A 26,309-nucleotide genomic window follows, 5' to 3' on the forward strand; every position below is an offset into this window, starting at 1 on the left:
AAAATAAGAAGTAAGAAAGTTCACAGAAGGGAAATAATACAACCATCTTATCCTTTTCCCCCACCTACTCCTTTGTTCTCCTTCCTCAACCTCTCAAGGTCGAAATACAGCAGGCTTTTCTTGTGTGACTCTGAAATATATGTTTATTCTTCCTGATTCCACCTAAGACTTAATGGTGGACAGAGGTAGAGTCCACATTCCTGAAAAATTCTATGGGAATGTGTTCTTTTCTATGGGAAAGTTTGCTTTTTGGTATAAGGGAGAGAGAAAAGAATTGAGGGAACTCTTTTTTGCAAGACTATTGACCTGTTGCACAGTCATATTTTTGAATGGCAAAAGATGACACCAATTTTCCTTGGTAAATTTTAATTTATTTTTATTTTATTTTATTTTATTCTTTAAAGTATAACTAGACACCCAAAGAAGCGAGATCATGGGGAGACAAAGAAACAGCCCACATATGAAAGAAAAGCAGGCATCACCAGAAAAGGAAGTAAATGAAATTGAGGCAAACAACCTGTCAGAGAAAGAATTCAGAGAAATGGTCATAAGGTGGATGAAAGAATAAAAGACAAATTCAACAATATGTGTAAGAACCAAGAGGAAATGAAAAATGACATTGCTGCTATAAAGAACTCAATAGAAAGCATCAACAGTAGACTAGAAGAAGCAAAAGACTGCATCAGTGAGCTAGAAGACAAAGTAGGAAAAAATACCCATGATCTCGCTTCTCTGGGTGTCTCGTTACGTAGTTATCTCTCTCCTTTCCGTGAGAGGGTGCAGAGCTCCTCCAAATTCACATGCTCACACTGCTTGGGTAGCCGTGTTCCCAGGTTTGCAGCTGTTCGCTGGGTGCCATTGTTGTAAATTCCTGGGATTTTCAGGCTTCCAATAATATCCACTCTCCCCTTCAAGATGGTGCAGTCTCTGCATCAAAGCCATTAGCTCCTGGAGGAATCTCAGCAGCAGTGGAGGCTGCCCAGTCAGGGGAATCCCACATGGCAATCCTCCAGTCCCCAGGAGTATTGCTGGCCGCCAACTCACAAACACTCCCTGTGCGACCACACACTCTCCCTTCATTCACGCACTATCTTGCTGTCTGCCTTCCCATTGGCAGTCATCTTCCAGTTCTCTTAATTTATTTCTTTATGAATAGTCCCAATCCCTGAAATGGAAAAGGTCTGAACTTGTTAAAAAGGCTCAGAATTGTTTTAGGCTATGCACAGTTATGCTTATTTCTCTTTGGGGTGATGAAAATGTTCTGGAATTAGATAAAGGTGATGGTTGTATAACTCTGTAAATTTCCCCCCAGCTAAAATGAAGAAACTCTAAATAAGTTTACAGATTTCATTTACAAAATTTATAAAAACGTAAATACTTACATTTAACAATAATCCCTATTGAAATACTCACAGAAAATACCATGAAAATAACTACATTATTCATGTGATAAATACAGAATCTGTTTGTTTTTTTAATTAATTCATAGCACACTAGATGCACTGTTGGCCCAGTAAAGAGAGACAAATTTGGGGATTATGGAATACTGTGTTACATCTTATAAATATAGACAATAGAGAAACAACCATCCCAAAGGACTAAATTTTATTAAAAATCATTTTTTAAAATCTAAGTTTTCTTATTGGAAGAATATGTGAGAACTCTTGCAACTCCTCCTTAGAGCAATGCCAATTTTTTCAATCCAACATGCCTACAGGTCTCTTTCCCATAAGCTTCAACATTTCTTTACATATAAAATGCAAGGAATAAGGAAATTGGGGCACCTCTCAGCCAATGGGTTATGGTAGCCTGTATTTATAATAGAGAGAGCCCAACCTTTCTCCCTGAGTCAGTATAAGGCCATGTGGGGTTTAGATTTTGTCCTAAGAAATATGAAGAGCCATTGGAGTGTTTTAAGCAAAGAAGTGACATAAGCAGATAGTTTCATTTCTTTCTTTCTTTCTTTCTTTCTTTCTTTCTTTCTTTCTTTCTTTCTTTCTGTCTTTCTTTCTTTCTTTCTTTTTAAATTTTTTAGGGAGAGGAAGAAAGAGAGAAACATTAATGTGAGAGAGAAACATCAATTGGTTGCCTCCTCCTACTGGAGATCAAGCCTGAAACTTGGACATGTGCCCTGACTGATTGGGAATTGAACCAATGACCTCTTTGTGCATGGGATGACACCTAACCAATTGAACCACAATAGCCAGCTACTTTGGCAAATAAGCTTATAGGGGAACAGGAATGGAACCAGGAAGACTAGGTAAGAAGTTACCTGACATAGCCTATGTTAGAGATATAGCGATAGTTTGGACAAGTGTGGTGATGGTGAGAAGTGGTCAGAGTCTGGACACTAGCATGACAGGACTTCCTAATAGGTTGGAGTGGGGTCTTCCTCCCCCTTAAGTATTTGGCTTAATTGCTGGATGGATGGATGGATGATGGAGCCATTTGAGATCACTACTAGACATTCAAGATGTTGGGTAGAAATTTGGTGCTATGAGTCTGGAGCCGAGGAGAGAGGTAGGAGCTGGAAATATAATGTGGGATGTTTTACATACAGAGGATATTTAAAGCCAAGAGACTTGAAGAGGTCACCTAGAAAGTGAGAGGAGAGAGGAAGGCCAAGGCTGAGCCCAGGACTCTAACATTTAAAAGTTGGGGAAAGGCCCTGACCGGTTTGGCTCAGTGGATAGAGGGTCCCATGTTCGATTCCAGTCAAGGGTATGTACCTTGGTTGCAGGCACATCCCCAGTAGGAGGTGTGCAGGAGACAGCTGATTGATGTTTATCTCTCATCAATGTTTCTGACTCTCTATCTCTCTCCCTGCCTCTCTGTAAAAAATCAATAAAATATATTTTAAGCCAAAACCGGTTTGGCTCAGTGGATAGAGTGTTGACTTGCAGACTGAAAGATCCCGGGTTCGATTCCAGTCAAGAGCATGTTCCTTGGTTGTGGGCACATCCCCAATAGGGGGTGTGCAAGAGGCAGCTGATCAATGAATCTCTCTCATTGATGTTTCTAACTCTCTATCCCTCTCTCTTCCTCTCTGTGAAAAAATCAATAAAATATATATATATATATATATATATTTAAATTTAAAAAATAAAAGTTGGGAAAGGAGCAAGTGTGAACAAAGGACCCTGAGAAGAAATGGTAAATGAGGAGGAAGGAATCCAACTATGTCAAATGTTTCTGAGGTATTGCCTGTGAAGAGATTGGCCAAAATGAGGAATAAGAACTGACCATTGAATTTGGGATGATGGAGTTTGTAGGTAACCTCAATGAGAACAACTTTGGTGAAATGGTAGGGGTGAAACCTGATTACCATGAGTTTAGAAAACAACAAGAAAGAGATAGGGCCGAAACTGGTTTGGCTCAGTGGATAGAGCATCAGCCTGCGGACTGAAAGGTCCTGAGTTCGATTCCGGTCAAGGGCATGTACCTTGGTTACAGGCACATCCCCAGTGAGGCGTGTGCAGGAGGCAGCTGATCGATGTTTCTAACTGTCGCTCTCCCTTCCTCTCTGTAAAAATCAATAAAATATATATTTTTTAAAAAAGAGAAAGAGATAAGAGTGATTCATTACTTTTCCATTTGCTCTTCCAATAGAAAGGCAACAAAGACATCAACTGTACACCAATGGGGTTCCTTACCCTCTGGCTTCAAAATGGGTCTGACAAGAGATGGGAGAGAAGAAGATGAATGGGAGTATCCTCTACAAGAGGCCTCTATAAAACTCTCCTTCCAGTCCAGCAACTGCTTCCTCCCTTCTCCTTTGTGTCTGGGGATATAGCAGCTCAGCTGTCACTAACTTTGTGTTCCTGCGCTTTTCCTTGTGGTTCCTCTATGACTATCCCATGCCTTTGGAAACAGACCCTTTGTAAGTAAACCCTCCTTTAATTGTCCTAACTTAAATGTGTCTTTCATTTCATGTTGAGACACTGACTTATACAAGCTATTAGCCAAAAATTGAGCAGCTGGAAACCTTTAAGAAAAACTTTTTTATCATAAAAATTTTCAAGAAATATTAGAGAGCCTTTTATAATAAACTCCCATGGATGGACTACCTAACTTCAACAACTAACTATGGCCACTCTCATTTCACAGAACCCCTGCCCACTCCCCACCCCTCCGCTGGATAATTTTAAAGAAGATCCTGGACATTTATTCATAAGTAATTCAGTATAGATATCTAAAAAGTAAGAATTGTTTACATAACCACAATACCATTATCACAACTAAAAATTTAATATGAATTCATGAATATCATCAGAATATCCAATCAGTGTTTGCATTTCCCTGATTATCTCATAAATGTTTTCTCCTACTTAGTTGGTTTGTATTGGGATCCAGACAAACTCTCTTAAGTCTCTTAAGTTTCTAAATGTCTCTTTTTCTTTATTAGGAAACCATCTCCAAGTTCTAATGTTAAGAGCAGAAAGCAAGTGTAAGAACCTATGTTTCTTGGTGTCCTTCTGTGGTCACCAGGTGCTTCTGGAAGCATGAGAAGGACAGCCTCTGGGCAAGGGAGCTGGAGGACTGGGGACAGGGGTGGAAGAAAGAGTTCTTTTCACCATTTGTATCATTTGTACCATTTTTATCACAAAGGTATTTTTTGTAAAGGTATTTTTTCATCAGGTAAGCTAGAGCAGTGGTCGGCAAACTGTGGCTCTCAAGCCACATGCGGCTCTTTGGCCTCTTGAGTGTGGCTCTTCCACAAAATACCACAGCCTGGGCAAGTCTATTTTGAAGAAGTGGCATTAGAAGAAGTTTAAGTTTAAAAAATTTGGCTCTCAAAAGAAATTTCAATCGTTGTACTGTTGATATTTGGCTCTGTTGACTAATGAGTTTGCCGAGCACTGACTGCTAGAGCATCAGCCCAGTCCTAAAAGAAGCAGATAAGTGGAACTGAGCTTAGGTAAAGGACCAGTGACAGGCACAGCGCTGCTGCTGAAGGTTAAAATCTGTGCTGACCCCAGTTGGTCCCAACTAAGAAGAGAAAAAATATTCCAAGGCTAGGCCACCCAGGGGTGTTCACAGAGTGGAGTGAGCTCCCTGTCTATGAGAGAAGAAGAACTTGGGTGAAGGGCAGGGGAATATCATTCTCATGGAACATTAAATCAGACATGTTCAAGATGCCTGGGGGGCCCATTGTGCTGTAAAAATCGCTTGAAGACACGTTTTTCAAGTCCAGAGCTCCTGCCTTCAGAAGCATCGCTTCCAATTTCCTGAATTGACAAGTTTTGGCCAAAGAAGAAGTGAAAGCTGCAGCTAGGAATTTTTTTCTCTACTATGGTTTCACTTTTCTACTAAGATCTGATGTTTCTGGTAAGATTTAGAAAGATATTTCAGAAAGCTAGCTTAGGGGACAGTCCCGATGTGAATTGCCTCACTCCCCAAGCTCAGTACTTAATGCCTCTCCAAATGTTATCTTATTTAATCCTCATGAGTTGATAGTATTATGCCCATTTGGAGGATGAGATCCAAGCTAATAAAGAAACAATCATGACTCAAGAGTTTAGCAACTTCATGACTCCTATCCTCATGCCTAACAGAATGTGACCTTATTTGGAAATAGGGCCATTGCAGATGTAAATAGTTAAGATGGTCAATATGACTGGTGTTCTTATTAAAAGGGGAATGTTGGAAAGGGACACTGAGGGAGAATGACATGTGAAGATGAAGGCAACATTCAGGGTGATGCATTTATAAGCAAAGGAATGCCAGAGATTACCAGCAAACCACCAGAAGCAGGGTAGAGGACATTAACAGATTTTCCCTCACAGCCCTGAGAAGCAGCAATGCCTCCAATACCTCACCCTCAAACATCTGCCCTCCAGAAGGGTGAGAAAATAAAAGTCTTTTGTTGAAGCCACCCTGTTATGGCAGCCCTAGCATATGAATATAGGCAGTATGTTCTGTTCTCTAAATCATTCTTTTTAAAACAAATAATATATATTTTAAATTTTTATTTCAGAGAGGGAGAGGGAGAGAGAGATAGAAACATCAATGATGAGAATCACCAATCAGTTGCTTCTTGTACGGCGCCCACTGGGGATCGAGCCAGCAACCCGGGCATGTGCCCTGACCTGGAATCAAATCATGACCTCTGTTTCATAGGTCCGCCAGGTTCTAAATCATTCTTGTGTCCAACCCTGTGGGCTCCATCCTGCAACTGTTGCTATTCTCCTGACCACTCTCCTGATTAAATTATTTCCTCAAAGTTGTAAAGAAATACCTCAGATATCCCTTTCATACACCACCCTAAGGCAAAGCATTCTCTACTGGTTGGTTCTTCTAAATAAAGCCAAGGCAGAAGAGCCCCCAAGAGAATGGCCCCAAGAAATGTAGGGGCTCTGCACCAAGCAGACTGACTTCTCATTACCCAGTTCTGCACTGGTCATCAGCTGTTTCTGGGCTTGCTGAGTGGCCCCAGTAACCCCAAGCAGGGAAAAGAGCATTGGTGAGGAATGACAGAATGTTATTGGCAGATAAATAAGAGTGAGATGCCGATTTCCAAAGGAATGGAAAACTGGACTCAGTTCTGGCCACTGGCCTAGGGTTGAGGTCATGAAATTGGGAATTGCAGGTAGAGAATGATTATCCCAAGGATTGATTTTTGCCTAGAGTTGCTTGGAATTGAGGAGGCTCTATTTTCCCAACCTGAGCTGACAGACATAAAACTTGGTAATGACTCTCAGCAAGGGTCACCTCACCAGCACTAAGATAAACAAAGTGGTAACAGACTCCCTTAGGGAACACAGAACAAGAGCAGGGAAGAGAGAAGGGTACGTGAAAGAGAAGACCATCCTTACACTGTACACACATACATGCAAACACATGAACAAACACACATGCTTGCTCACTCCAAGCTATGAGAACAATGGAAGCCTTCATGGCAGTTGAGGGAAAATATTAGGAATATGAGAATGAGATTTGATATGGACAAGACCAAATCTTTTTTTTTTAAAATAAATCTTTATTGTTTATATTATTACAAATGTTCCTCATTTTTCCCCCCTCCATTGCTTCCCTCCATCAGGTTCCCGCCCCACCCTCTGCCCTTTTCCTACCCCCCATTGTCCTCATCCATAGGTGCACGGTTTATGTTCAGTCTCTTCCCGCACCCCCCCACTCCCTTTTCCCCCAAGAATCATGTTTACTCCCCTTCCATACCTCTGATTCTATTATATTCACCAGTTAATATTGTTCATCAGATTTTTTAATTCCCTTGGTTTTTAGATTCACTTGTTGATAGTTACATATTTATTGTTCATAATTTTTATCTTTATCTTCTTCCTCTTCCTAAAGAACCCCCTTCAGCAATTCATATAATTCTGGTTTGGCAGTGATGAACTCCTTTAGCTTTTTTTTTATTTGTGAAGCTCTTTATCTGGCCTTAGATTCTGAGTGGTAGCTTTGCTGGGTAGAGTAATTTTGGCTTAGGTTCTTGCTATTTATCACCTTGAATATTTCTTGCCATTCCCGTCTCGCCTGCATGGTTTCTGTTGAGAAATTAGTTGATAATTGTATGGGTGCTCCTTTATAGGTAACTACCTGCTTTTCTCTTGCTGCTTTAAATATTCTCTCTTTGTCTTTTGCTCTTGGAATTTTAATTATGATGTGTCTTGGCGTGGTCTTCTTCGGATTCCTTTTGTTTGGGGTTCTGTGCGCTTCCTGGACTTGTAAGTCTATTTCTTTCACCAGGTGGGGGAAGTTTTCTGTCACTATTTCTTCCAATGGGCTTTCGGTATCTTGCTCTCTCTCTTCTTCTGGGACCCCCATAATTCTGATATTGGTTCGCTTGAAGTTGTCCCAGAGGTTTCTTACATTATCTTCAATTTTCTGGATTCTCTTGTCTTCTTGCTTCTGTGGAGGAGTGTCCTCTGGCTCTTTATATTCCAAATCTTTGACTTGATTCTTGTGATCTTCCATTCTGTTTTTAGGACTCTGCATAATATTTTTTATTTCAGACAATGTATTCTTTATTTCTAGTTGATCCCTTTTCATATGCTCATAGGTCTCATTTATTTTATCAGCCTTTTCTAAGAAATTCTTGAAAAACCTTATAACTGTGGTTTTGAACTCTATATCCAGTCACTTGTTGTCTTCCATTTCTTTCGTTTGTGATCTGTTTCCTTGTCTCGACATTTTCGCTGCTTCCCTGAGTTGGTAGGGTGGCTTTGTTTGCTAAGGTATCTTATATGGTTGTGGGTCAGCCTCCCAGTTACCTGAGGTAGACACTCTTGGTGCACCCCTTTGTGAACTGTGTGTACAGCCTTATTGTAGTTAAGTCTTGATTGTTGTTGGTATCACTGGGAGGAACTGACCTCCAGGTCAATTGGCTGTGAGGATCAGCTGTGTCTATGCTGGGAGACAGCCTTATCGACTAGACTTGGAAAATTGCAAAAGCCTTTGTGCTCAGCTTGGATGGGGCGGAGTTTCAGGGTGGAGCCTACAGCCTTGGCTTCCGTCAACCCCTCCCTATGAGGCTCCTGAGTCTCAGTGTTCCTCAGTGTCCTTTGGTACTTGCTGCAAGCACCTATGAGAGAAAAGTGCACTCGAGTTTTGCCCACTACCAGACAGTCTAGGCTCTCCCCCAATGAGCCTGTAACTGGGGTTCAGTGCAGTTGGAAGTGGGGTTCAGAGCAGTTTGGAGATTTTGTCTCCTTCCCGCTAGGGCAATTCAGCGGCACAGTCAACAGTCTGTCTTCTGCACACAACGTGCGCACCTCCAGGACTCTGCCTTTGCCGCTCCGCTCCCCTGAGTTTCCGCCTTACAGCTTGGAATCCCTCTGTATGAGCCTGGGTCCCCAGGGTCTCACCCAGAACTTGGGTTCAGTGCAGTCAGAACTGGGGGTCAGCACAGTCTGGAGCTTTTATCTCCTTCCCGCTATGGAACACCAGCCAGGCACTCAGCCACCCCCTCTTCTCCAGCTCTGTCCTCTCCCCACGCATGCACCGTGTCTCTGTATCTTAGGCTTTTACAGCTCCTCTGATTTTCTTTCCGGTTTTCTCTTTCCTTCTAGTTGTAGAATTTTCAGTCAATCAACTTTCCTGTAGTTCTGGATAATGTCCATCTTGTATTTTAGTTGTATTTTTTGAAATTGTTGTGTGAGGCTGCAGTTAGGCATTTACCTATGCCGCCATCTTGGTTTCTCTCCCTGGACAGGACCAAATCTTAAATTAAACCAAACACAGCTGAAAAGTCATGGAATGGGTACTGAGATGTCATGAAGGGAGCCCCCTATTCAGGAAAAAGGAGAATTTAAGATAGCATCAGGAGTATCAATTAGTGGAAACTGAAAACGATTCCATGTTTATACTTCAAGGACTGAATAACAAGGCCTCTCAAAAGGAAATCCCTTCCCATGTTAGAGCCTCCTCTTCTACCACCACCTTTCCTCCATTTGCACTCCTCACCCTTGTCTCTCCCACAAGTCTTTGTACCTTCTGGAATGTGCAGTGCTCCCTCAGGTTTCCATGACTTGGCTCACGCTATTCTCTCTGCCTAGGATAACTTCTCTCTCTCAGTTGCTAAATTCCTACGTGTACTTCAAAACCAAGCTCAAGCATCTCTACTATCTTAATTGCTCCTTCTCTATGTTCCCATAAGCCCTGAAATATAAACTCTCAAAGCACCTTCTATGTCTCCTAGCACTTATCACAGTGGATTGTATGTTGATTTGATGAAAGGGAGATTGGAACTGGGAAGATGAAAAGAGAGATGAACTTGAGATTTTCACATCTTATTATGTCTGATATATTTTTGAACCATGAATGCATTTCCTCTTTGAAGAAAATTAAAAATGTAATGTAATAAAAGAATTGTTCTCACTACAATAAAAATTAATGAATTGTTGATACACAAAACAAATGGATTAGTCTCAAAACATAATGCTGCATAAAAGAAGCCAGTCAGAAAGGCAGATGTACTGGATGGTTCCATTTGTATGAAGTTCTAGCGTGGGCAATATAAATGGTAACAGAAACGTATCAGTGGTTTTCTGGAATAGGAGATGGAAAAGGACATTGTGAGAACTTCTTGGGATATTAAAAAATTTTAAATCTTTATTATAATTTGCTTACATGGGTGTAGACATATGTCAAGACTCATTGAACTGTACACTTAAAATGTGTGCATTTATTGAATGCAACTTATCCTATATAATAAAAGCCTAATATGCAAATCGACCAAATGGCAGAACAACAATGACCAATTGCTATGACACACACTGACCACCAGGGGCAGATGTTCAACATAGGAGCTTCTCCCAGCCTGCAGGCCCCAGGCAAGCCAAAGTGGTGCCCATAGGGCCCCCAATTGCCCCACCAGTCACCCCACAAAGGAAGGAGACTGGTGGCGGCAGCTGGGGACAGGACTGGCAAGTGGGGGCCCCCCAATCAACCCACATATTGCCCCACAGATTTGCCCTTATTGCTGGCCAGGTTTAGGAACCCTAACCATACATGAATTTTGTGTACTGGGCCTCTAGTACCTTAATAAGTTGACTGAAAAACAATGTAGGCAAGAGAACATCAAAAGTTTCTGGAGCCTAGAGTTTCAGAATCCATTTGTTGTATTTGCAGACTGAATTGAGATGGCCTTCCTTAATATAAGTAGAGAACAGCAAAGCCAGGGTGAAGGCTCAGCAGGCTGGGCAGTGGAAGTTCAGGTTGGAGAGGTGCATCGCAGCCAAGTTGTGGTGGCCTTCACTGCTAGGCTGGGTGTTTAGGTTTCACTGTGTAGATAACGAGGAATGAATGGAGGGTGTCAGCTAGAGCCAGGTGATGTGGGGAGGCTCCTTTGGCTCTCAGCAGTGCTTGGAAGAGGAAGAAGCTGGAAATTAGAGCACCATTTTTGCTACTCACAGGCCAAAAATAAACCACAACCTCTCCCCATCTCAAGTTGCTGAAATTTGGGCTGCCCCAAAGCCTTGACTCCTCCCTGCTCTCATTCCCAGCTGGCTCAGTTCCTCATCTGGCCTCTGGGTTTATAAGCACCTCAGTCTCTGCTGTCACCTTCAGTAAGGGAGGCTCCTACGAAGAGACTCTGACCAACCTCTGCCCAGGAAGAAGCTGAGGACAAGATGATGACCAGACCACACTGTGTGGTAATGGCCCTACTACTGCTAGCAGAGATATCCAGGTTTGGAGAAGGAGCTTCTAATCCTGGGTTTGTGGTCAGGATCACCAAGAGAGGCCTGGAATATGGTAAGTGGGTTTGATCATTCCTCTGGTGCCCACTGTTGCTCATCAAAGTGATGTAACCAGGATTTTTGAAATCTCAGGTTGTGCCCTGCCCGGCTTAGAAACCATGGGCATGCCACCCTCTACACTTCAATTTCCTCATCTTGAATTATCAAAGGTTAAGGATAGGACTAGATCAGTATTTTTTCCTGGGTGGTCTGTGGAGCCTCCACATTAGAATTATTGAGACACAATTCTGGAGATTCATTCAAGATTGACTGATATTGGGCCTAGGTATCTGCATTGTTGACATGTGGCCCAAGCAATGGTGAAAAACCCTAAGGTTTGATCACACTGTGGGAAATGATTCCTCAAACGTCCCATTGTATTCCATCATTGCTTCCACAATCTGGTTGAATAAATAAATAACAATGATTGCCATTTACCTGACACTTTGAGTTAATGATCTAATTTAATTCTCAGGCTCAGGTTGGTATTATTATTATTATATTATTATCATTACCATTTACATGTGGGGAAACTGAGGTTTATGAAATTTAAGGGACTTTCTTGGGATTATGCCAACAGTAAGTGGCAAATCTTGCATTAAATCCCACTCCTTTTATGATTCCAAAACCTGGCCACTCAACCGATACCTACCACTGAAGGAGCTAACTCCCTCTGTTTGTTCCCAGCCCGCCAATATGGAATGGCTGTCCTGAAGAAGGAACTGTCCACCATCAACGTGCCTGATTTATCAGGAAGCTTCAAAGCCGGTTGGATGGGAAGTGTGAGCTATGAGTTTAGGAGGTGAGGTATCCATTCTTTACCACAGGGGCAATGGATGAGAAAAAATGGGGGCCTAAGGCCAAGGGGAAGGGAGATAAACATAGGATCATCACTTGAACTAGAGGCAAAAGGACTATGGACAGCTCTTATGGGGCCTCTGGAAAGTGCTATGTGTTTCCTGAATCTTCAGGATGGGAGAGAAACCATTTGAAATCTTTCACTAGCCCAGCAGGGAATGGCCCTGGATTTCCCCTCTCCCAGGCACTCTCCTGATTGCCCAGCTTAGGAACCTACTTGAGACATACCATCCATCCCTCCAGAGCCTAGTGGGGGTCTGTAAGCAAGGACTTAGAGTCTTTCTGGAACCTATTCACATTTTATTTGCATGCCATCTCTTGAGGACAGCATCCACACATATCCCCAGTGAGGAATAAAGCAGGGGGCCTCCTGGTCCCTGGTGAACAAGTTCTAATTCCTCATCTCTCTTCCCAAAAGACTTAATGACTTTATTCTTCCTCCATCTTTCACATATTCAGTATTAGAGTCTCTCTCTCTCTCTCTCTCTCTCTCTCTCTCTCTCTCTCTCTCTCTCTCTCAATATGTTTTTATTGATCTCAGAGAGGAAGGAAGAAGGAAAGAGAGACAGAAACATCAATGATGAGAGAGAATCATTGATTGACTGCCTTCTGCACGGGGTGGGGGGAGGTGGCGGAATGGGGACCAAGCCCAAAACCCTGGCATGTGCCCTGAGTGGGAATCGAACTGTGACCTTTTTGTTCATAGGTCAACGCTCAACCACTGAGCTATGCAGGCTGGGCTCCTTTCTTTTTTTTAATCCACTCTTTAGTTGCATGGATTTTTCTTCCCCACCTCCTCAGTGTCCAGAGTCAGCCCTTAGGGATATTGATAGAAAAGGCTCTTCTTGGAATCCTTCCTGGAGACAATTTCCTGAATACAGTGGACCCAGTGAGCATGACAGAAGTCAAAGGGGAGGAGCAGCTATTGGAGGCAGGTGTCACAAATGAGAGGAAGGTCTTGGATCTTGAGGGAAATCTTCCTGGAGGAGGGAAAGCCCAGCAGACCTCGTAGGATGTGGTTACAGTGATTTGGTTGTCCTCTGTGGTTTAAGTCTATAAAACAGAAAGACAGTGTGAGAGGCTGGAGAGGATTCTGGGGATTCATTCAGAGAACTGATGTGGCCCTAGTTTTTCTGGATTTAATAGTCTGCCTTCCTTTCCCAGCCTGAGAATCCGTAGCTTCCAAATCCGAAACTCCGATCTGAGCATGTTCCCAAAGAGGGGTGTCAGAGCATCCCTGTCCAATAACTACATGTCTATTCAAGGGAACTGGAAGGTGAAAAAGGCTTTCGTGTAAGTAGTACTTGGATTAGAATGTCTCTCAGCTCTGGGCAAGGGTTCTATTGTGGACTTCCACTTCTAGATGTCCAATCTTTAAAGGTCCCAGCTCTGATTACCTCTAAGCTTCAGTTTCATTATCTATAAAATAGGGTTAATATAACCCAGCCCAGATGCATTTGTGGATTAAATACAATAGCAGATGTAAGGTATTTGCAGTGTGCCTGGCGCATAGCAAATTCTCAGTAAACACTGATGTCTTAGTTAATGGTAAGAAGTGGCTGTCAAAATAATATAAACCAAGCCACTTGAAAATAGAGCCGGAGCTGCCATGCCAGAGGAACTGCCTTGCATGTCTTATGTCTCAAACCTTTGGAATATTAAAACGGGGCAAAATAACCTTTGCACTGAGCCTAAAACAGTCTTGTGCCCTAAAGAACTGTTTGCAAACATAACAAGACAGTAGATATATGACTACATATATGACTGATGCCTCCTGGAGTTAAATTTAAAAACAGCATTTAGAATTAATATCACTATGTTATATCTTCAGTAATAGAAATGCCTTCCTTCTATTGAATCATTGTTCCCCTTCCCTTTCTCATAAATACCCATTGCTTTTGTCTCCTGATTGAAACATTGCTTGGGCTTCTGCCTTATCAATGCTTCCTGAGTAGCTGTTGTTATTAATCTCAAATAAATGCTTGTTGCCTCTCACCTTGAAAGGCCTTTCGATTTTTAGGTCACCAGGGCTCAGGCAGGATGCGAAGCTGGTTAATGGGGAGCTAAGAGATAAGCCTGAGTCTGCGTTCTCCTGGCTCCTCTTTCTGGAGGCGACTGATTATTCCCCATTTGGTTCTCATTTCTCCGAATCAGCACCCTTCAGGGCACTTTTGATCTGAGTATGGATGGTTCTTCCATCTCGATTTATCTGAACTTGGGCAAGGACAGGTCTGGACGACCCATGGCCTCTGTGGCCCACTGCAGCAACTCCATTGGCCATGTCAGCATCCACATTTCTGGACACCTAAGGTAAGTCACCCCATCCACTTGCTGGAAGTTGTCAGAACTGCCTCAGCATCCAGTTTGCCCACAGGCTATCCCTGATGGACCAGAAGAGCAAGATTTAAGATTCATCAAAATCAGAGGTCAGCCCTGGCTAGTGTACTCAGTGGTTAGAGCATCAGCCCTCAGACTGATTCCCAGTCCCTGTCAGGGCTCATGCGAGAGGTGACCAGTCGATGTGTTTCTCTCACATCAATGTTTCTCTCTCCCTTACAATCTCTCTTTCTAAAGATCAATGGAAAAATATCCTCGGGTGAGGATTAAAAAAACAAAAGATCAGAGGTCAGTGAACTAACGTCTGTGGGCCCAATCCAGCAGGCCACGTGTGTTTGTAGATGAAGTTTCGTTGGAACGCAGCCACACTCATTTGTTTGCATTTGTTCTGGATGCTTTAGCAGTACGTTAGCAGAGTTGAATAGTTACCACAGAGACCATGCAGCATGCAATGCCAAAAATACTTACTATCTGGCCCTTTAAGAAAGTTTGCTCACCTCTTGGCAAGACTGCCTTTAGTAGGTTACCATTTGAATTTGTTTTAAAAAATTCAGCATCTCAAAGCTACGTGCCTGGGGCAGATGCTCAGTGAATATCGAATGAATGATGGCAACTGCCTCCTACTCTGTATTGGTTGCTGCCTCCTACTCTGTATTGGTTGCACTGCATCACTCAGACCCTGGCAGGAAACAGAGGGCAACTCAAAAGGCTTAACTGACAAGAATCTAATGAAGAGAACATTCACTGGAGACTGGCAGCAGCAGGGAGCTATTACCCCCAAGGGTTGAAGGTGAGAGGGAGGGAAGGGTGTTTCCGGAGCCTGGAAAGAGCTGGAACCTTGGAAGAGCTTACAAAGACATAACAAAGTAAGGCAAGCTAGGGATATAGCGCTCTCTATAGCATGCTACTAAATGTGTTAACATAAAGTGGTAAAATATCTACGTGTTCAGGCATAGACTCTTAGGAATGAGACATTAGACACTTAATATTTGTTCCCTGTCAAAGAGAGTTGGTTGGTTTCATTCTGTACCCTTTGCATTTTTTGAATGTTGAACTATGCAAATGAACTCGGACACATTTACATTATTAAAGGTATGGTAAGGAGAGTAAGACCCATTCTTTGTACCCTGCAAAGTCCACCACACAACTTATCTGGCCACTTAGCAATTAGTCATTCACTTGTTCCTTCCACACCTGAACGTAAGAGCTTCCTTTTCAAAGTATCCATTATATGAAAACACTAAAATGTAATAATTAGTCCTCTATTGATAGACTTCTCTTTTTAGTGTAAGGGGTTTTCTTCCAGTCTTTCGCTGCTACAAACAATGCTACAAAGGATAACCTTGTGCATAATATCAATTGGCATCTGGACAAATAAGTTATAGGATAAATTTTTAAATGGTTTGTGCATTTTGTCTTTTTAATATATACTAGCAAATTGCCCTTGCCGTGGTTTGCTAGTTAGTGGCTATTTCCCCCCATCACCGTCAATACAGCATATCATCAAAGGTTTAGCTTTCTGCCAGTCTAAAAGGTGGGCGTATGTCAGTATCCAAGAGTCACCCACCCTTGGGTTAAAGTCATCTGGCTGCGATCTTCCTGGGATAACATGGGGAAGGTCACATCTATGGGTAGTCCTCTTGGAAATCTCCATTCAGTGGGTCCTGACTCTCTTTCCTCTTTTCTTCAGCTGGGTCCTGAACCTCTTCCATGAAAGAATTGAAAACAAGATAAAAGATATCTTGAAACAAGAGGTAAAAAAGGATAAGTAGATTTTTCCATTAAAAATCATTGACAAGTGCATATTTGATATTTGGAAATAGTCTTGTCTTTTAAGTAGGTTATCATTTGAATTTACTTTAAAAAAACCTTACTCATTTGTGGTGCAAAGGCAAACCTCAAGGCTTTCCCCAGGTGAATGATCACATATCTAAATGGGCATTTGAAACGGACAGTGTTTGATATGTAGTTGTAGATAATATTAGAGAGATATGGAGAAGTCAGATATGCTTCAGATCCCTGCCTCACACCATACACAAAAATCAATTTCCAATGGTTTAAGGCAGTGGTCGGCAAACTCATTAGTCAACAGAGCAACAAACCGTGGCTTGCGAGCCACATGTGGCTCGAGAGCCACGGTTCGCCGACCACTGGTCTAAGGATTTAAATGCCAAAACAAATCTAAAACTTTTTAGAGGATAAACCTAGGAAATCTGTCTCATCTTGAGGATAGGAAAATGTTTCTTAAATAAGACTACCCACTCCAAGAAAAGGCATCATATTGAGAACTGCACTGGAGTTGGCCCTCAGTATTTCTCACCTCTGGAAAAGGCCTTGGCCTTTGTGTATATTTGTACAAATCAACACACATCCTGGAGCATCAGAGATGGAGTAGGAATAGGTAGCTGGAATTAGGAAACCACAGGACTACGGGCTTCTGGGATCTCCCAAGCTGTAATTCATGGCTTACAGAGGAGTAAATTGGCTACTGAGGAATACAATTCTGGAGCAGACCCTCCAGGGCTTTACTTTGAAGCCCTCTGGTGGCCATAGTTAGTACTGCCTACAGACTGGGCACCATGCTCCTTGACAGATTTGCTGATGACAGAAACCCCAGTAGGAAAAGGAGGCAAAGGGGTTGGGGAATGGGGTGGTGTAGCCTCTAATTCAAGAGCTTCCTCTTGTACCTAGAAGCTCTTCTGCTTTGTCCCTCTGCTCTCTTATATGAGAGCAACATATTTATGTACAACATTGCTTGCCACTCAGCTGTCAGAGAGTGGTAGACCCTAGGGCAGTGCTGACTTGACCACCATCCACTTGTAACCGGGTTCTAGGAACTTAAATTGGGCCCATCTGTCTATGAGGCCAGCCCAAGTGGGACAGTGACCAGGTGTTGAGGGGGGGAGGGTAGTGGTCTCTTCTCTTTTTTCACCAGACTCCCTCCCTCCCCTCACATATCTACCTACAAGGTGGTGATATAACATATGGTCCCTAGAGTAGAAGGGGCAGGAGGAGGGAGAAGGAAGGGCTCCCATGACTTTGTCACCCACTTTCTCGGCAGATCTGCAGAATCGTCAGGATGTCAACATCCTCATACCTGGAGCCCTATCTCCGGACTCTGCCAGGTTAGGAGCCCCCTCACTTCTCGGGTGCCATCAGATGCCATGGCACCCCAGTGCCCCTGGAACCACCACCCCCTCAAGAGCCCTGGGAGAATTTTCCCCATTGGGCATCCCTCCATCTTACAGAGTTAGATATGGGATGACCACCTCTTGGGGGGTCTGTTCTTTAGAGGTGGGGGAGGAAGGTGACTAAGGGTGGTGACTCACAAGCCTGCTGAGAGCACAAGGTGGGCAGAAAATTAGGAATATGTGGGAGAATCATGTGTTGCTTTTACAAGACAGGGGTGCTCTGACCTCCATGTGCAGGGCTGGGGACCCTCCTAGCCCTGACCCTCTGGCTGACACAGGTACTTTTTACAATCACACATCAGGTCAGGTCTCCCCCTCTTCTCAAAATCTATGAAAGACTCCTCTGACTCTCAGAATAATGGGCCAGCTGTGGGAGACCAGGCCTTGCATGGTCTGGCCTAGACTACCACAGGGCTGTCTCCAGCTCTACCTTGCCCCCCTCCCCAACTCAGCCAGCCACTCTGGTCCCTATTCATCCCTCTAACATGCAGTGCTCCATAACGCTGCGAGATCTCTGCACATATCACTCCCTCTGCCAGCGCCTTCCTCCACATGTACCCCCCTTCACCCAGTCAGCACCTGCTGTTCCTTCAGATCTCAGCCAAAGCAACACCTCCTCTGGGAAGTTTTCCCTGACTCACTGTGCAAGTCACTTTACCCCCAATTTAACTCCTGTTGTATGGCTGGCATCATCCCATGGACTTCTACCTAACATCTAACATACTAGCAATTGAACATTTATTTCCTTGACTACCTGATTATTTCCTTCTCTGAACTTATGCTCAGTAAATAATAAATTAATGAATTAATTAATAAATGAATGAATGAAGTACTCTTTGTGAATGAAGATACATGGATATGCCCCCAGCTCATTTCCACTCACCAAGGGCTACTGTCCATGTGAAAGGAGCTCCCTAATAGAATTTGCACAGCTGAGTTTAGCCACTGTTCATAATGCTGTCCCTTTCCCATTCCATAGTCACCCTGATGATTGACCAGGTTGCTGGCATTGACTACAGTTTAGTAGGAGCTCCCCAGGTGTCTTCCCAAGGCCTGGACACGCCCTTCAAGGTAAGGGGTTGTGGGTAAAGGGTCTTGGAGCTGAGAACTGGCAGGAAATCAGATGCATCTCTCAGAGTCAGCTCCTACCCTCCCTCTCCAGTCCACATCCTTGACCAGGGTCCACAGTGGGCAGATGTGATTGATACTCAGCACGGCAGAACAAAACCTAAAACAAGGTTTCTGAACCAACGTGGTAAATCTATCTGGAGTCCAGAGAGCTAAGCTTGATTCCTGGCTCTATCACTTATGTGGTGGGGAATCTTGTAAGAATTAACCTCTATTAAATTGGAATAATAATAATAGTCTTCCCCATAAAGTTGCCATAGGAATTAAGTGAGATGTGTATAAAGTGCTTAGCAAATGCCTGGCACCTAGCACATACATAGGGCAGCAATGTTATTACTATTTGCCCAGTAGCTGGCAGACTAGGACGCACACCCATACTGTTAAGCTCCAGAGTCCACGCTTTTCACCACTGCTGGGCATTCCTGTCCTGTGTCCTGAGCCAGAGTGAACACAGGACGTACCTTCCCACCAAAAGAGGGATTTCAGGCAACTGTCAGGACCTAGATGTTGTGGGGCCAGAGGGAATCTTTCAGGACCCCTGACCCCACATTCTGGAGAGAAACTGCCCCCTTCTTTCCCCCCATCCTCCCCTACCTCCCAGCACAGGTGGCCTCCATCAGGCAGGCTTTGGATGTCTCTGCCTGACAGCCTCTCTGGAAGAAACCCTGGGTGACTGATATGTCCTTCTGTCTCCAGGGTGAATTCTTCAGCCGAAGCCAGCGCACCCCAGTCCCCTTTGATGCCCCTCCCATCAGGCTGCCCCCGGAGCATGACCGCATGGCCTACTTTGCAGTTTCCCAGTACGTCTTCAACACGGCCAGCTGGGTTTACCACGAGGCTGGGCACATGAACTTCACCATCCGAAATGAGGATGTGAGTAGAGGATGGAGGAGGCTGGGGGTCCAGGAGAGAGCACCAAGTGGGACTGTAGACCCTCTCTGGATGTCCTAGGAAACTAGGGGAAGAATGTGGAATTTGGAGCATGCCCAACAATGAGTGCCAAGCCAGGCTATGCCTCAGTTTCCCTGTCTGTGCACATGGACCCCCCCCCCCAGGGGTTCTATGAGAGATTGTAAAGAGCTTGTGTCTGTCGCACCATACGTGTTAGCTATTATTGGCAGGAATTTACAAAAATAAGGTGGACTCTGGTGTGTTAGAACAGATTTTCCGAGCAGCAGATGCCCAGATAGCATTAGACTTATAAGAGTCTAATTAGGGATCCTGTGAGGGATCAAAGAGAGAAGAAGGAGGTGGGAGAGCCCTCAGACTATGATGCGATGTGGTGCTCACACCTGTGAACAGAGAGGAATGGCAGCCAGGTGGACATGCTCCTGCAGAGCTCTGGGAAGTCTCAGCCACACTGGTGGGGGTGCAAGAGCAAAGCCTGCTGATTGGAGGAGGACCACACAGGCAGAGTGTGAGGAGTCGGCTCCAGCCAAAATCCTACGTGTGTTCTTTCACACATGATCACAGGCAATTACACAGGCCAGATTAGACCTTGGGCAGGGCCAGTGCTTGTCAGTCTCTAGAAGCTCAAGCCCTGCCCCTCTCCAACCCAAGACTGGCACATCAGCATTCCCAGTCTAGACACCTCCGTTCAGAGGTCTCCTTACGGATGGGGAGGAGGAGACACCTCAGCCAAGACACTGTGTGCCTCCGATGAGACCCCTTCCGGACAGAGGTCTCAAAGACGATTTTCTTCAGTCTCAGTACTTTTCTACTTCCCCTCCACCCTGTCTCCTCCACCTCTTCCCCCTGAGTCCACAGAACAGCAGGGGCTTTTTGTTCAGGGATCCCTTGGCAATAAGATGATCCCCCATCTGCATCGGTACATCTGACCCTCAGAGATGCCATGCCACATGGACAATGGGGATGGGGGAGCGCCCTTTCCTGTTGGTCTCTTCGAATCCTGGCAGTTACCTGACAAAATTCTCCAGTTCTACCTCCTACCCCAACCCCCCCAGCCATGCTGCACAAGGGCTGGGAGCTGCCTGGGAGAGCATGCCGCAGGTGTGGATGCTGTGCGGCCTGAAGGTGAGGCAGTGGCAGCCAGCTGCCCTCCTCTCTGCTGACCCCCCTGAAGGGAGTTCTGAGCAGCACAGCTCCAGAGCCCATGCAGTGATAAGTGCCATTGGAGCTGCCCAGGAACAGAGTGGGGATCTTGATGGACAAGAGATGAAGGAAGGTTGGCTAAGAACAGGTGTAGGCAGGGTTCCCCAAAACAAGCTGAAAGATCATGAGGTGGGTAGAGAAAGGTGAGAGGTGGTGAGAAACAGATTTTGGGGGAAGCTATATCTGGAAGCTCACTAAATCCAGATTGTGGAGTTGATCAGTCCTCATTGGCCTTTTAGGGGGATCATCCTGAAAAATAATAAATAACAATAACAGACATTTATTAAGTACTATTTAGTATGGCCCAGGTACTGCACTTCAGGCTTTCTCCACAGACTATCGCATTTAATCATCGCACAGCCTGTACAGCAAGTGTCATTATCATCATTCCCATTTTACAGATACAGAAGCTAAACATGCTTCTCAGCAATCACTCGGCTAAAGAATGGTGGAACCCAAACTGTCTGGCCTCTGAGACTACACCTTTCACCACCATGATATCCTGCTTCGTAAGCAACTACCTGCTTCTTCTGCTGCAGATTCCTCTGGACTTTCCAATTCAATTGCACACCAAATCACTAGGGGCCGTGATTCCTCAGGTAAGACCGTGGCCTACTCATCATAGAGTACAAGGCAAGCCCCTTGACCTAGGCCAAAGTGGAGTTTGTATTTGAGTTATGCATAGACTTTCTCCAAACAGCTTACCTATTAAAACAGTGGTTAAAGAAAAAAATTGTTCATTTATTTTGTATAAAATTCCCATCATTCTGATTCCTTATGGCATAAATATGGAGAATCTGGATTCAGACTGCCTTTTTTAATTCAGAATTAAAAAATTGTGAGTCTGCTATTTTCTATCTTTGGAACTCACCCTTGTTGGGTCTTAGTGTCCTCATTTGTCAGAGAGACAGCAATAGTACCTGCCCCACTGAGTTGTGTCAATGGGAGACAACAGCACTCAACCATTACAATGTACAGATTCCTTCCAAGGCACAAATGGGGCATGTTAGCAGGCTAATAATTGATATTTGCTTGATGTTTATGTAGAGTAGGGGTGTCGAACTCAATCAGAGAAGGGGCCAAAATCTAAAATCCAGCCTAAATCGCGGGCCGAATGGTTTACTGAACAGTCATAAACTGACAATGTCATAAACTGACAGTGGAGTGCAGTGATGACAGCGTGGTGCGGGCCACATTGCAAGGCCTGGCGGGCTGGATTTGGCCCGCGGGCCTTGTGTTTGACATATGTGATGTAGAGCATAGCTGAAAGGAGGCAGCAACAGAGTGAAGAAAAGCACTCAGCATTCCCTCTCTTGAACCAGGCAATTCAGCTCAGCCCCAAACTTGCACACTAGTTAAAACAAATTGGCCAGCATAGAGGGAAGTATAATGACCATCCATTCTTAAAAAATAAATAAATTATATATATATATATATATATATATATTGATTTCAGAGAGAAAGGGAGAGGGAGAGAGAGATAGAAATATTAATGATAAGAGAGAATCATTGATCAGCTACCTCTTGCATGTCCCACACTGGAGATCGAGTTTGTAACCTGGGCATGTGCCCTGGCCAGGAACTGAATTGTGATCTAGTTCATAAGCTGACACTCAACTACTGAGCCACAACAGCTAGGCAACCATCTATTCTTATTGGAACATGCCCATTTGGTGTCTCACCCATCTCACACTCTTTCCAACCACAATAGCCATCTATTGAAAAGGAGTTCTGGAAAATACAAGTTTCTCCATCCTGTGATATTTCCACTGCTGATCTCAGGCCCTTAGAGACTGAACTAGAGTCCCACCATTTGTGCTCTGCCCTCCCTTGAGTCTCTGCCCTCTTTCTACAGCTGTCCAGGCTATACCCCAATACAGAGATAGAACTTGAGATCTCACCTGAATCAGCTCCATTGTTGATGTTCACCCCTGGAAATGTTACCTTCAAGCCAGTGATGAACATCCAGGCCTTCGCCCTCATGCCCAACTCTTCTAACCGTGAGCCACTCTTCCAACTAAGGGCGGTAAGTCTGATTCTGGCTGGGGCAACAAAGGGTTATGTTTGCCATGGGTGTAAGCCCCTCCCTCAGCTGAAAGACTAGGAGACTGCACAGCTGATAGATGCTGGAGACTATTTATTTCCATTGGAGGAATAAGTGGGCCTTGCAATTCTGATCTGAATGGCCAGGCTTCCCAAGGGCACCTATATCTCTATATATAATAGCCTAAGTGACCATTACAGTAGAACAACCAGTTGCTATGATGCATACTAATCACCAGGGGGCAGACACTCAACACAGGAGCTGGGGGAGTGCTGCTCAGCCAGAAGCTGGGCTCAGGACTGGGAAGCACAGTGGTGGTGGTGGGATCCTCCCCCACCTCCATGGCAGGGCTAAGGAGCAGCGAGCTGAGCGGTAAGAAGTGAGAAATCCTGGATTGCGAGAGGGATGTCCAACTGCCGGCTTAGGCCCGATCCCTAGGGTGCCGGCAGTCAGTCATCCCCTGAGGGGTACCGGACTGAGAGAGGGTGCAGGCTGGGCTGAGGGACACACCCCCACCCGAGTGCATGAATTTTGTGCCCTGGGCCTCTAGTAGTTAATATTATCAGAGTTTTAAGAAACCTTAAAAGTCATTCACTCCAGCTGAGTTGAAAATTTTAGCTTTCTTGCTGCTGTTGGTTATAAAAAAAATTGTTTAAAGCATAACCCTATTTAAATTGTTATAAATGAAAGTCATCAAATTATCTTTTTAAAGAAGATATAAAATTTAAAGAACTCTTAAAATAGCAATACTCTTGCTATTGATTTATAGACTCAACATAACCCCTATCAAAATCCCAGCTGGCTTTTTTTTTTTTTTTTTTTTTTTTTTTTTTTTTTGCCAGATAACAAGCTGATTCCAAAATTCATATGTAAATTCAAGGGACCCAGAATAGCCAAAGCAATCTTGAAAAATAAAAATAAAGTTGCATAACTCATACTTTCCTATTTCAAAATGTACTATAAAGCTACACTAATCAAGATGGTATGGTACTGGTGCAAGGATAGATATAAATATCAATAGAATAGAATTAAGAATCCAGAATTAATTCCCCATATTTATAGTCAATTGATTTTCAACCAGGGAACAAACACAATTAAATGTGGAAGAACAGACTTGCAGGAAATGGTGCAGGGGCAACTGTACATCCACATGCAAAAGAATGAAGTCAGACCACCATAATCAAAAATTAACTCCGAAAGTATCATAGACCTAACTGTGAGAGCTGAAACTATAAAACTCTCAGATAAAAATATAGCAATACATTTTCATGACCTTGGGTTAGGCAGATCAACTCAAAAGCACAAGCAACAAAATAAAAAATAGGTAAATTGGAGTTTGTCAGAATTAAAAGCTTGTACTTCAAAGGACACCACCATTCTAGAAAGTGAAAAGACAGCCCAAAGAATCAGAGAAAACATTTGCAAATCTTATTTCTGGCAAGGGCTGAGGATCTGACAAGTGCTCAGATATTCTCTGAACTTCCCTTGATAGTCTGCTCCAAAGTCATGCTTGTAGGTCTCCCAATTTGAATACTCTGACTCTAGTTTGGGCTTATTCCTCATTATTCTTTTCTCTCTCTTTTTTGTGAGTATGTATGTGTGTGATAATCCTCACCTGAGGATATTTCCCCTCCCCACAACTTTTCAAAGAGACTTAGGTAGGGAGAAAGACACGCTTGCGTGCGCGCGTTTACACACACACCCTAGCCGGTTTGGCTCAGTAGATAGAGCATCAGCTTGTGGACTGAAGGGTCCCAGGTTTGAGTCCAGCCAAGTGCATGTACCAACTGCATGTGAGAAACAATCAGTTGATATGTTTTTCTCAAGTCGATGTTTCTCCCCTCCTTTCCATTCTCTATAAAAAAAAATCAATGGACACATTGTCCTCGGGTGAGGATTAACACAAAAACACATACAAATGAATGCCTCTTTCTCTCTCTCCCCCACTTCAAATAAACAAATAAAATGATAATAATATTTTTTTTAAAAGATGGAAACCTCAGAAATCTTAGCTCACCTTTCTTAAAGTTAGCTTTGGAACCACTAACATCCTGCATCCTCAGTCCATAATCCTTGAGTAGCTGCCTCTAAGTCCCACATCTGGCCGTGATTTCTATTTCTGGGGATTTGTCTCCGGACTGGGGGCCAACACAATGACTACATAGCCTGAGAACCTGGGTGGTGTCCTTTTCCTTTTAGAGAACTAACATCTCTGCCACCGTCAGTGTGAGCTCCAGCAGGGTCCTTGGCTCAGTGACCCCGGGAAGGTAAGAGGCCATGGGTGTGGGTGTGAGCAGAGGGTGTGGAATGGGTGGTCAGAGCATCGAGACTGGCTCACTGATAGGGCTGGAGCTACCCCTTGGGAACAGGAGTCTCCACTGGGGCTGTCTCATTCTCTCATCTGGCCCCTCTGGAAAATGCACATGGGCAATGCCTCAGGGGAAAAGCCAGAAGCTGAGAAGAGCTGCCAGGTGCCAGAGGTCACCTTCAGGTTCCCCATCACTATGGGCTCCTCACTTCCCCTCATAGGCACCAGTGAAGGAGCTGAAACTTCTGCAAAGGGAATGCTTAGGAACAATAGTCCTGTTGGAGAGGGTGGAGCTTGGAGCTGTATTTGCAAGGACTTTACATACAAGATTGAAAAAAATGTCAATATTACACACCAGAAAGTGCAGATTTTGGATGGAGGATTAAAGGTGCCCCAAGCCACTGCTTACTGCTCCATCGCAGTACCCAAATCAATAGACAAAGTATTTATTTAATCAGGGAGTTCAGGCTTTGAACAGCAGTGACTATACCGCCCCCCAGTGGTTGGCACTGGCCCTAGTGGTCCTCTCTTCCAGAGCTCTCTCACCTGTGCCCCATGTCTTAGCTGCTCTGGCTGCTGCTCCCTGCTGAGGTACAGGTGCAATGGGTTCATCAGAAGAACAAAGTCCTGGCCTCAGGTTTAGATGTCTGTTGATTGATGGAATGCCCTAACCCAGGGGTCCTCAAACTTTTTAAAGTGGGGGCCAGATCACGGTCCCTCAGAGAGCTGGAGGGCCTGACTATATGAACTACTAATTCCTACTGTAACACCTTGGCTGCGCTCACTGCCCAAAAAACCTGGCGGGCAGGATCAGACTCCCCTGGGGACTGCATGTGGCCCACGGGCCGTAGTTTGAAGACCCCTGCGCCTAACCCCATTCAAATGAAGATTTCCGCAAGAAGTCTTTAAAAAGAAAAGCTAGTCCAGCCAGTGTGGCTCAGTTGGTAGTGCTCCATGCACAAGGAGGTTGCAGGTTGGATTCCCCATCGGGCACATGCCCGGGTTGAGGGCTTGATTCCCAGTAAGGGGCATGCAGGAGGCAGCCAATCAATGTTTCTCTCATCAATGTTTTTCCCTCTCTAAAATCAATTAAACATATCATTTTTTTAAAAAAGAAATAAGTTAATGGTGAG

General features: G+C 44.1%; 1 protein-coding gene across 3 annotated transcripts in view; it reads left to right on the plus strand.

Moving 5' to 3' along the window:
• LOC311624962 (lipopolysaccharide-binding protein-like) overlaps nucleotides 1-26,309 on the plus strand; it is a 47,360-nt gene that overhangs the window by 14,999 nt on the left and 6,052 nt on the right. For 2 of the 3 annotated variants that reach the window (XM_084888686.1, XM_084888688.1), the window contains exons 1-11: nucleotides 7,785-11,214; nucleotides 11,886-12,000; nucleotides 13,221-13,349; nucleotides 14,211-14,366; nucleotides 16,084-16,147; nucleotides 17,455-17,518; nucleotides 18,564-18,655; nucleotides 19,409-19,585; nucleotides 21,226-21,423; nucleotides 22,680-22,850; nucleotides 25,068-25,135. In XM_084888686.1, coding sequence (XP_084744812.1) covers nucleotides 11,091-11,214; nucleotides 11,886-12,000; nucleotides 13,221-13,349; nucleotides 14,211-14,366; nucleotides 16,084-16,147; nucleotides 17,455-17,518; nucleotides 18,564-18,655; nucleotides 19,409-19,585; nucleotides 21,226-21,423; nucleotides 22,680-22,850; nucleotides 25,068-25,135 — 1,358 coding nt within the window. In that variant the 5' untranslated portion in view covers nucleotides 7,785-11,090. Of the gene's footprint in view, nucleotides 1-7,784; nucleotides 11,215-11,885; nucleotides 12,001-13,220; nucleotides 13,350-14,210; nucleotides 14,367-16,083; nucleotides 16,148-17,454; nucleotides 17,519-18,563; nucleotides 18,656-19,408; nucleotides 19,586-21,225; nucleotides 21,424-22,679; nucleotides 22,851-25,067; nucleotides 25,136-26,309 lie in introns of those variants that run through there. The other variant, XM_084888687.1, reaches the window with a different exon arrangement.

This window comes from Pipistrellus hanaki (assembly GCF_964339955.1).
Source record: "Pipistrellus hanaki genome assembly, chromosome: 6".
NCBI lineage: Eukaryota > Metazoa > Chordata > Mammalia > Chiroptera > Vespertilionidae > Pipistrellus > Pipistrellus hanaki.